Consider the following 12105-nt stretch of genomic DNA (forward strand, 5'->3'; position numbering starts at 1 on the left):
CATGGAGAACAAATGAGGCCCATCAGTTAACAGCCCCAGCTGAATTCCCAGTCAACAACCAGCTACCTGCCATGACATGAGTAAGCCATCTTGAATATTCCAGCCTTCAGATAACAACAGCCCTAGCTGTTGGGGGTGCAGAATTGAACAATCTACACAGAGTCTTGGGTTGTTTCCATATAGAAGAGATAGAAAGCCAAAACATCAGGTGAAAGAGATTATCTAGTTTTATTCCTGACCATGTTACTTCTTGCGGAGGGGTTGGGTGGGAACCATATTCCTTTTGTTTGTTCAGAGTAAAAACTTTTAAAATGTTCCAGCCTGGTCACAGCTATGCTGAAATCCAAAGTACTCATAATTGGGCCTGCATGTTAAAGAGGGTGAGGTGATACCCCTGTATTTAGCCAGAGATTTTCAAGGGAAAGGGGAATTTTGTGGGATCACGTTTGGGGTTATAAGGTCCACAAGGAATTTTCCAAGGAGGTTTTTCCCTTTTTTGCTGAGAAGACCTGGGTTTAATTTTATTAAAGGAAATATCCATTCATTTCCTTACAGAAACGCCATATGATTATCTTTGCTAAGAAATATGTACAAGTTCAACTCCACTAATAAAGGAATGTAAATTAAGATAGTTTGAGATAACATCATTGCCTCTCTCATTGCAAATATTTATAGTATCCAGTGTTGGCAAAGGGGAAATGAACACTCTTATTTACTGCAAATGTACAACATCACTGAGAGGCATTAATACACTGCACTTCCACTCTTTTTTTTTTTTGAGACAGAGTCTTGCTCTGTCACCCAGGCTGGAGTGCAATGGCGCCATCTCGGCTCACTGCAAGCTCCACCTCCTGGGTTCACGCCATTCTCCTGCCTCAGCCTCCCGAGTAGCTGGGACTACAGGCACACACCGCCATGCCCAGCTAATTTTTTTGTATTTTTAGTAGAGACGAGATTTCACCGTGTTAGCCAGAATGGTCTCGATCTCCTGACCTCATGATGTGCCTGCCTGGGCCTCCCAAAGTGCTGGGATTACAGGTGTGAGCCACCGCACCTGGCTGCACTTCCACTCTTAAGGATATATCCCAGGCATAACCAGGTAGCTGAAAGATACAGTTAAAATCATTTTCATTTTATAATTACTTATAATTTCAAAAACTTAGAAACAATCTAAATGTCTAATACACACAAAGAGAAGTTGTACATTCTGGTCCTTCCATACAGTGGGCATTGGAGGTAGTTAATGGACATAGAAAAGTTTCATGACATATTCAATCAAGGGACTCAGCCTGGCCAACATGGTGAAACCCCGTCTCTACTAAAAATACAAAAATTAGCCATGGGTAGTGGCACACACCTGTAATCCCAGCTACTTGGGAGGCTGAGGCAGGAGAATCACTTGAACTGGGGAGGCAGATGTTGCAGTGAGCCAAGATTGTGCCCCTGTACTCCAGCCTGGGCAACACAGCAAGACTGTCTCTAAATAAATAAAGGGACTCTTCTTCAAGTCATGTGCCATTGATAATGTGGTACCAAATAGGACCAAAAAATATTTAAAGCAAAAAGAAATTCACTCACTAACTTAAGTCATTCCAGAAAAAATGTGTTTAGCATTCTAATGTAGCAGGCATTGCATTAGACATATAGGTTAAGAAGTAAAAAATTCAGTCCCTGCCTTAAGGACTCAATTCAGTATGTCAAGCCTATGAAAACCTAAAAGAGAGACTTTCAAGAGAAGGTGATACCAGACCTGAATTTTAAAGAATAGGAATAAGCCAGATGAAAAATTTGGAGAAGGTTATTCCAGGATATGAAGTCTCCAGAATGGTTGAACATTTTAACCTTAGAAGACAACTGAATTCAATATGACTCTTAAATCATTAGGTTGTTCTTCTAGATAGAACTATAGAGCATTAAAAAGGTTGCTCTGTTTATATGTGTTGAAAATGCATGCTATCATCCCCACTTAGGTTACACTCTTTATTTTTTATTTTATTTATTTATTTTTGAGACAGTCTCCCTCAGTTGCCCAGGCTGGAGTGCAGTGGCGCCATCTCAGCTCACTGCAACCTCCACCTTCCGGGTTGAAGCAAATCTCATGCCTCAGCCTCCCAAGTAGCTGGGATTACAAGTGGGCACCACCATGCCCAGCTAATTTTTTTTTGTATTTTTAGCAGAGACAGGGTTTCATTATGTTGGCCAGGCTGGTCTCGAACTCCTGACCTCAAGTGATCTGCCTGCCTCGGCCTCCCAAAGTGCTGGAATTACAGGGATGAGCCACTGGGCCCAGCCACACTCTCTTTATAGGCACTCTTCCCTCCTCCTGCCACCCCATTAGAGACGAAAGTCTTGCCGTGCTGCTCAGGGTGGTCTCAAACTCCTGGCCTCAAGCGATCCTCCCACTTCGGCTTCCCAAAGTGCTTGGAACTGTGTAAGTCACCACACCAGCCTATAGGCACTTTTTATGTATAAAGAACCTGAGTTTGGGTAACTCCGATCCCATGACATTAAATAGTATTGTGATTACTTAAAATCTCAACATAATGTTTTTTACCCATGCACAAAGGAGAAATGGAACTGATCCTGTGCTCACACAGTAGGCTGTAGAAAACAGATCATCCTGAATACCTGGTTTTTTTTAATGAATGAAAATTATGTGGCTGGGCATGGTGGCTCACACCTGTAATCCCAATACATTGGGATGCTGAAGCCAGCAGATCACGAGGTCAGGTGTTCGAGACCAGCCTGACCAACATGGCAAAACCCCGAGGTTTCTACTAAAAATACAAAAATTAGCTGGGTGTGGCGGTGGGTTCCTGTAATCCCAGCTACTTGGGAGGCTGAGGCAGGAGAATGGCTTGAACCCTGGAGGCAGAGGTTGCAGTGAGCGGAGATCACGCCTCTGCACTCCAGCCTAGGCGACAGAGTGACTGCGTCTCAAAAAAAAAAAACAAACAACAACAACAACAACAAAAATATGTTAGCATAATGAAGACCCCATGCCAAAATTATAATTGTTACGTGAAAATCGTGAGTGATCACTCTCTCCCCAGCTGGGCCCGGGCAACCACAGCTGAGAGACAGACACTCATGGTGAATGGGACCGCTCTTCTCATTCTGCCTTCCTTCGGGCCCCCTAGTCTCTCCTCCCCACCCATGGGAGGTACATGGGAGGCAGGGGTGCAGAATCTGGTCCAACATCTCTGCCCCCGTCCTCTGCCTCATGGCGTCGGTGGGGTGGGGGGGAGTCCTCTGATCCAGTTTATTCATTTATTTTTATTTTTAAAAATGTTGGGGCCAGGCGCGGTGGCTCATCCCTGTAATCCCAGCACTTTGGGAGGCCGAGACGGGCAAATCACCTGAGGTAAGGAGTTTGAGACCAGCCTGGCCAACATGGAGAAGCCCCGTCTCTAGTAAAAATACAAAATTCGCCAGGTGTGGTGGCGCATGCCTGTAATCCCAGGACGGAGGCTGAGGCAGGAGAATCACTTGAACCCAGGAGGCGGAGGTTGCAGTGAGCCAAGATCGCGCCATTGCACTCCAGCCTGGGCAACAAGAGAGAAACTCTGTCCAAGAATAAATAAATAAATAAACAGGCCGGACACAGTGGCTCACACTTGTAATCCCAGCACTTTGGGAGGACAAGGTGGGTGGGTCACCTCAGGTCAGGAGTTCAAGACCAGCCTGGCCAACATGGTGAAACCCCCAGCTCTACTAAAAATACAAAAATTAGCAGGGTGTGGTGGCAGATGCCTGTAATTCCAGCTACTAGGGAGTCTGAGGAAGGAGAATTGCTTGAACCTAGTAGGCAGAGGTTGCAGTGAGCCCAGATCTCGCCACTGCACTCCAGCCTGGGCGACAGAGTGAGACTCCAGCTTAAAAAAATAATAATAATAATTTTGTTTTCAAAAAACAGAAAAGGAAAAAAAAAAGGTGAGTCTGGGAACAGCAAACAGGTTGTTAATGGGACTTGACTAGAGATGAAGCTAGAGGCCAGACGAGGTGGCTCACGCCTGTAATCTAAGCACTTTGAGAGGCTGAGGTGGGCAGATGGCTTGAAGCCAGGACAGCCTGGGCAACATGGCAAAACCCTGTCTAAAAAAAAAAAAAAGCCCAGCATAGGGTCACGTGTCTGTACTTCCAGCTACTGAGTACTTGAGAGGCTGAGGTGGGAGGATGGCTTAAACCTGGGAAGTCTAGGCTGCAGTGAGCCATGAACGCACCACTGCACTCCAGCCTGGGTGATACGAGACCCTGTCTCAAAAAAAAAAAAAAAGAGATGAGGCTAGAGAGGCAGAATGGACCACTGTAAACCTGGCTTTGGACTTTCAGACTGGACTCTACCCTGAAGGCAACCTGCTGCCTTTAGAGGATTTCAATCAATAACATAACAGGATTTCACTAGCCTCTTTTTTTTTTTTTTTTTTTTTTTTTTGAGACGGAGTCTCGCTCTGTCGCCCAGGCTGGAGTGCAGTGGCCGGATCTCAGCTCACTGCAAGCTCTGCCTCCCGGGTTCACGCCATTCTCCTGCCTCAGCCTCCCGAGTAGCTGAGACTACAGGCGCCCGCCACCTCGCCCGGCTAGTTTTTTGTATTTTTTAGTAGAGACGGGGTTTCACTGTGTTAGCCAGGATGGTCTTGATCTCCTGACCTCGTGATCCGCCCGTCTCGGCCTCCCAAAGTGCTGGGATTACAGGCTTGAGCCACCGCGCCCTGCCCTTCACTAGCCTCTTAAGAAAATCCCGGCTGGTCGGGGTGGCTCACGCCTGTAATCCCAACACTTTGGGGGGCCAAGGCAGGCGGATCACCTGAGGTCAGGAGTTCGAGACCAGCCTGACCAACATGGAGAAACCCTGTCTCTATTAAAAATACAAAAAATTAGCCGGGCGTGATGGTGCATGCCTTTAATTCCAACTACTCAGGAGGCTGAGGCAGGAGAATCGCTTGAACCTGGGAGGCGGAGGTTGCGGTGAGCCGAGATCGCGCCATTGCACTCCAGCCTGGGCAACAAGAGCAAAACTCTGTCTCAAAAAAAGAAAATTACTAGCAGCTACCCAACCCCCACTATATATTTGGGTAGAATCATCCATTATATAGAACTGATGGAGTGCAGTGTTTACATTATTCTATAATTTGGATTTTAAAGATGAAAAATTGTGTGGGATGAGATGATTAACATATTTTCATTGCAGGAGGCGGCTTAGTTTTAGGCCTTTTTCCTCAGAATGTTGAGAAACCAAAGATTAAGAAAAATGTCATCTTGGGCCAGATGCAGTGGCTCACACTTGTAATCCCAACACTTTGGGAGGACAAGGTGGATGGGTCACCTGAGGTCAGGAGTTCAAGACCAGCCTGGACAACATAGTGAAACCCCAGCTCTACTAAAAATACAAAACTTGTATTTTTAGATACACTATCTTTAGTGAGGAGCTGTGTATAAATATTATTTAACTGTTAAGCAAATACTTGAAACATATTTGGAAGATTCATGTTGCTGTGTGTGGCACATCGTCCTACGAAACTGGTGTGACACGGTCCTAGAAAAGTATATGGTTGCCTTTGTCATATATGCAGCCAGCCTCAAATATAGAAAATGACATCTTGAAGCTGTAATTCCCCAATTCTGTGGGTCTTAATCTTGAGTCATTAGATTCACCTGGAACCTTAAGCATCACCTGATAGAGTTTATAAATGCCAATACCTGATAGGTGCAGCACCAACATAATATGCATGGAGGTCTTGGAATCATTTACCAAGAAGGTCCGGAGCACAGAAGTTGGTGAGATGGCAAAGCAATATATGGAGAAAAGTCTTTTGGTTCCAGACCATGTGATCACATGCCTAATGATGTCCGAGTTGGAGAATAGGTGTGGCCAGCACTGGCTCCTCGATGGTTTTCCTAGGACATTAGGACAAGCCGAAGCCCTGGACAAAATCTGTGAAGTGGATCTAGTGACCAGTTTGAACATTCCATTTGAAACACTTAAAGATCGTCTCAGCCACCGTTGGATTCACCCTCCTAGCAGAAGGGTATATAACCTGGACTTCAATCCACCTCATGTACATGGTATTGATGATGTCACTGGTGAACCATTAGTCCAACAGGAGGATGATAAACTCGAAGCAATTGCTGCCAGGCTAAGACAGTACAAAGACGTGGCAAAGCCAGTCACTGAATTATACAAAAGCCGAGGAGTGTTCCACCAATTTTCTGGGATGGAGACGAACAAAATCTGGCCCTACGTTTACGCACTTTTCTCGAACAAGATCACACCTATTCAGTCCAAAGATGCATATCAACCCTGCCCAGTGGAAGAACCAGGAAGATGTGGTCGTCCATTCAATTGTGTGTGTAGTATTGATGCTGTGTCCAAATTAGAAGCTAGCTGAGGTAGCTTGCAGCATCTTTTCTAGTTGAAATGGCAAACTGATAGGAAAACAAATGAGTAGAAAGAGTTCACGAAGAGGCCCTCCTCTGCCTTTCAAAAGGAAGGTCACCTACACATGTTTAAAGTGTCTCTGCACATGTCTCAAGCCCTTCACAAGAAAGCAAGTACAGTGTGGGAATCCTCAAAAAGCATGGGAAGTCTAAGTATTTAGCTACATAAATGTTGTAAGATCATATCTTATGTATAGAAGTAATAAGATCGTTGGAATTACTGGACAAATTGAATAGTTGAGGTTTCTATTCAGGACAATAAAGTGTATTTTGAAAGTGTTGCTAAGTATTGATGCTGACACGGTCTCACTCCTATGAGTGACCCAAACATATTATAAATAGGTGGTAAAGGGAATGGAGCCGGTGGGGTTGAGCAGAATGTTATACTAGCTGTGCCTGGACTGAGTATAACAGCTTTATGATTATGGGAAAACAAAATCTTTACTTTTTTTTTCTGTTCCAAAGATTCATCCTATGGGGTGGCCATAAAGTATAGAATTAGACACTAATATTTTGTCATTCGTTATAACATAATATCAATAAACCATTTGTTAAAAGAAAATAAATAAATAAATAAATGCTAATACCCAAGTTGATCACATCAGAATTTCAACTGGGACCCAGACAGATATCAGATATCAGTGTTCTTTTTTGGTTTTGTTTTTTTTTTTAAATATAGCTTTCTAGGAAATTCTTTTTTTTTTTTTTTTTGAGACGGAGTCTTGCTCAGCCGCCCAGGCTAGAGTGCAGTAGTATGATCTTGGCTTACTGCAACCACCGTCTCCCAGATTCAACCGATTCTCCCATCTCAGCCTCTGAGTAGCTGGGATTACAGGAACCCACCATCATGCCTAGTTAATGCTTGTATTTTAATAGAGACAGGGTTTCACCATGTTGGCCAGGTTCGTCTTGAACTCCTGACCTCAGGTGATCCGCCCGTCTCAGCTGCCCAAAGTGCTAAGATTACAGGTGTGAGCCACTGCACCCAGCCAAAGTTTATTTCTAAATCAAAATGCGGTTAGTAGGCTGGGCACAGTGGCTCACGTTTATAATCCCAGAATTTTGGGAGGCCAATATAGGTGGATCCCTTGAGGCCAGGAGTTCAAGACCAGCCTGGCCAATGTGGTGAAACCCTGTCGCTACTAAAAATCCAAAAAATAGCTGGGGCTGGGGGCAGTGGCTCACGCCTGTAATCCGAGCACTTTGGCAGTCAGAGGTGGACGGATCCACCTGAGGTCAGGAATTTGAGACCAGCCTGGCAAACATGGTAAAACCTCATCTCTACTAAAAATGCAAAAATTAGCCAGGTATGGCGGCACATGCCTGTAATCCCAGCTACTCGGCAGGCTGAGACAGGAGAATCACTCAAACCGGGGAGGCGGAGGTTGCAGTGAGTCACGATCGGGCTGCTGCACTCCAGCCTGGGCAACAGAGTAAGACTCCGTCTCAAAAAAATAAATAAATAAAATAAAATAGAATAAAATAAAATTATCCAGGCATGGTGGCGCACCCCGGTCATCCCAGCTACTCATGAGGCTGAGACACAAGAATCACTAGAAGCCAGGAGGCAGAGGCTGCAGTGAGCTGAGATCTCGCCACTGCACCTCAGCCTGGGTGACACAGCAAGACTCTGCTGCAAAAAAAAATAAAATAAAATAACATAAAAAAGAAAGAAAAAAGGTGTGGTTAGTAAACAAGAAATCATCATTTAGGAAAATGTATTCTAATTTCCAGAATCTAAATGAGATTAATGGAAGTTCCATGATCAGCAACTACAGAAAAAATTATATTATGTTATACAGTAAAATTAGAAGGTCTTTATTCCTCTGCTAAATTAAACCTTTTAAAATAGGTTGTTAGATCATTTTACTTAGTGTTTAAGCTTTACAAAATATATATTTCACTTATGTCATTTTAACTAGTTGAGAAAAATCTGATGCAGAAAGTAACACATAGCAGTACTGATCTAGTTTTAGTTCTATGAGTCATAATCGTAGAAGCTCGGAAGACGAAAAAAAGAGAGAGAGAAGAGAGAGAAAATCTATTGAATTGAGGCCCTGGAAAAATGAGCTAAGACTAACTTAAATGGAAACAAGTTTGGTAAGCCACCTCTAGACGGTAGTACACGTTTATTACATTCAGCCTTTGTGTTGTGTTCTTTACAGATGGATGAGAATTAAGAAAAGAATATAGGCTGGGCGCGGTGGCTCACGCCTGTAATCCCAGCACTTTGGGAGGCCGAGGAAGGCAGATCACCTGAGGTCAGGAGTTCGAGATCAGCCTGACCAATATGATGAAACCCCGTCTCTACTAAAAATACAAAAATTAGCCAGGTGTGGTGTCATGTGCCTGTAATCCCAGCTACTTGGGAGGCTGAGACAGGAGAATCCCTTGAACCTGGGAGGCAGAGGTTGCAGTGAACCAAGATCGCACCATTGCACTCCAGCCTGGGCAACAAGAGCAAAACTCTGTCTCAAAAAAAAAAAAAAAATGTAATTTTCCTCTTTTTCTAATTCTCCCTCAGCCATTATTAACCAATAACCAAGGTAGTAGCATACAAGGTGAACAGAACAATTGAGCATAATATTACTGTTCTTTTCCTTTTTTTTTTTTTTAAGTTCCCAAACATTTGACTTTTAAATATTTGGAAACCAAAGTGAATTCACTTTTTTTTTGGTACTGCTAATTTAATTTGGAATTGTGATAATTCAGTAAGCTAGGTAAATATTAACCTTGCAATAGGAAGAATGAAAGAAGACCACAGCCATATGCCCTAAGGTTTCAATTCCAAATGCAGAGATGAGTGCAACTGGCTGGCTGGTGTGAAGAACAGATGGTGACCAGGCAAGAATAAAAGCAAAGAGACCGTTTAAGACAACACTTAAATAGTCTAAGCAAGGTGGAGGCTGAAAAGAAAAAGGATTCAAGATATATTTTGTCAGGCGCTGTGACTCACACCTGTAATCTCAGCAATTTGGGAGGCAGAAGTGGGCGGATCGCTTGAACTCACAAGTTCAAGACCAGCCTGGGCAACATGGTGAAACCCCCGTCTCTACAAAAAAAAAACAAAAATTAGCCAGGCATGATGGTGCCAGCCGGTAGTCCCAGCTACTCAGGAGGCTAAGGTGGAAGAATCACCTGAACCCAGGAGGTCGAGGCTGCAGTCAGCCAAGATGGTGACACTGCACTCAAGGCTGGGCAACAGAGTGAAACCCTGCCTCAAAAAAACAAAAACAAAAAAAAGAAAAGAGCACCAATGGGATCTGTTACTGTATTGGACATAAGGGAGTGAGGAAGAGTGAAAAGGGAGGAACAAAAGATAGCTTCTAGGTTTTTGACTTGAGCAAGTGGGGGAGAATACACCAGTGACTGAAGTGTTCCTGATGGGAGTTGAGCTAGAAGAGGACAAGCAGTGAAATCAAGGAGGAGCTTCACTTGCTTGCCACTGGCCAGGCTCTGGAAGGCATTTTAAATTTATTTTTCTCTGTGTTAGATGGTAAAGAGGAGACTCAAGACCAAGCCTGGGGCTCTTTGAAAGGTAAATAGGGGTGCTCAGAGGAGAAGGAACTAGGAGATTGAGAAAAGAGAGGCCAATGGGGTAGACAGAAAATAGGAATGTGGAGTTAGGGAAGCCAAGGAGGAAAGTGACTCAAGAAGGAGGAAAATGATCAGGATGTGATTGTGCTTACTCATGCCCCTGGTTAGTATGATAATTGCTAATGGAAAGTTATGAGACATATCTGTACTGGTGACTGCACCTGGGAAAGAGCATGTATTTGTGCTATAGCGACATTCACATGCTCAGTTTTCCCCTCCACCTTTCCCCACAAAATGTTCGTTATATGTCAGGAAACTGATGACGGCACATTTGTTATTTCCCTTAACTATATTTCTTACCTCTGCTTTAAATAATATTGAGAGATCTTACATAATTGCGAAAGTAATGCATGTTAATGAAGGAAGTTTGGGAAATGTAGAAAAGCTCAAAAATGAAAGAAAAAAACACACCCAAGGGGCCGGGCACGTTGGCTCACACCTGTAATCCCAGCACGTTGGGAGGCAGACACAGGCAGATCATGAGGTCAGGAGTTTGAGACCAGCCTGACCAACATGGTAAAACCCCATCTCTAAAAAAAAAAAATACAAATACTAGCTAGTTGCAGTGGTGTGCACCTGTAATTCCTGCTACTCGGGAGGCTGAGGCAGGAGAATCACTTAAACTTGGGAAGCGGAGGTTGCAGTGAGCTGAAACAGCACCACTGCACTCCAGCCTGGACGACAGAGTTGAGATTATGCACAACATACTGTACCCTGCTTTTTTTCATGTAAAAATATATCATTAACATTTTCCATGTCACTTGTGGGATTTGGGTTTTGTTTTGTTTTGTTTTGTTTTGTTTTGTTTTTTGAGATGGACTCTTGCTCTGTCACTCAGGCTGAAGTGAGGTGGTGCAGTCTTGGCTCACTGCAACCTTCGCCTCCCAGGTTCAAGTGATTCTTCGGCCTCAGCCCCCTGAGTAGCTGGGACTCGAGGCACCCACCACCACGCCCAGCTAATTTTTGAATTTTTAGTAGAGACGGGGTTTCGCCATATTGGCCAGGCTGGTCTCAAACTCTTGACCTCAAGTGATCCACCTGCCTTGGACTCTCAAAATGCTAAGATTATTATAGGTGTGAGATACTGCGTCCAGCCACTTGCATTTAAATATTAATTGTATATAATATAACTGTAAATAACTATATTAATATATGACTAAACCATAATAAATCAATTTAAGCAGTCTTGTATTATTTAAATTCAAGTTTTTTCCTGATGTTTTGCTATTATAAACATCATGAAATTGTGTACTAGTTACCAGCATAGGCTTTAGCACCTAACACATCTGGTGCTACTACCATGACTTACTGGCTGTGTATTTATGAGAAATTATTGAACAAATTATTGAAGTTTCAGTTTCCTCACCTATAAAACGACTATACTAAGAGGGCCAGGCATGGTGGCTCATGCTTATAATTCCAGCACTTTGAGAGGCTGAGGTGGGCAGATCACTTGAATTCAAGAGTTCAAGACCAGCTAGGGCAACATACGGAGACCCCGTATCTAAAAAAAAATACAAAAATTAGCCATTCATGGTGATGCACACCTGTAGTCCCAGCTGCTTGGGAGGCTGAGGTGGGAAGGCCACTTGAGCCCAGGAGGTTGACGCTGCAGTGAGTTGAGATGGCACCACTGCACTCCAGCCTGAATGACAGAGCAAGACCCTGTCCCCACCCGCCCCCCGCCAAAAAAGGGAAAAAAGTCTATACTAAGAATACCCATGGTGAGGATTATAGGTAAAGCACTTACCATGATACTCCAAAAGCAATTATTGCTTAATAAATGTAAGCCATTATTAGAATAATTAAGGTGTGACTGCATTTTATTTTATTTTATTTTATTTTATTTTATTTTATTTTTTGAGACGGAGTTTCACTCTTGCCACCCAGGCTGGAGTGCAATGGCACGATCTCTGCTCACTGCAACCTCCACCTCCTGGGTTCAAGCGATTCTCCTGCCTCAGCCTCCCAAGTAGCTGTGATTATGGATGCCTGCCACCACACCCAACTAATTTTTTGTATGTTTAGAAGAGATGGGGTGTTGCCATATTGGCCAGGCTGGTCTCAAAC

The 12105-nt window shown here is 43.7% G+C and overlaps 1 protein-coding gene across 1 annotated transcript; it reads left to right on the top strand.

Moving 5' to 3' along the window:
* Positions 1–5663: 5663 nt before the first annotated feature.
* Positions 5664–6389, top strand: LOC117084959 (adenylate kinase 4, mitochondrial-like). The gene has a single exon (XM_033213342.1). The coding sequence runs from the start codon at positions 5691–5693 to the stop codon at positions 6387–6389; it is 699 nt and encodes a 232-aa protein (XP_033069233.1). The 5' UTR covers positions 5664–5690.
* The last annotated feature ends 5716 nt before the right edge of the window (positions 6390–12105 follow it).

Source organism: Trachypithecus francoisi, unplaced genomic scaffold (genome assembly GCF_009764315.1).
Source record: "Trachypithecus francoisi isolate TF-2019V2 unplaced genomic scaffold, Tfra_2.0 Lachesis_group1, whole genome shotgun sequence".
In the NCBI taxonomy this organism is placed as follows: domain Eukaryota; kingdom Metazoa; phylum Chordata; class Mammalia; order Primates; family Cercopithecidae; genus Trachypithecus; species Trachypithecus francoisi.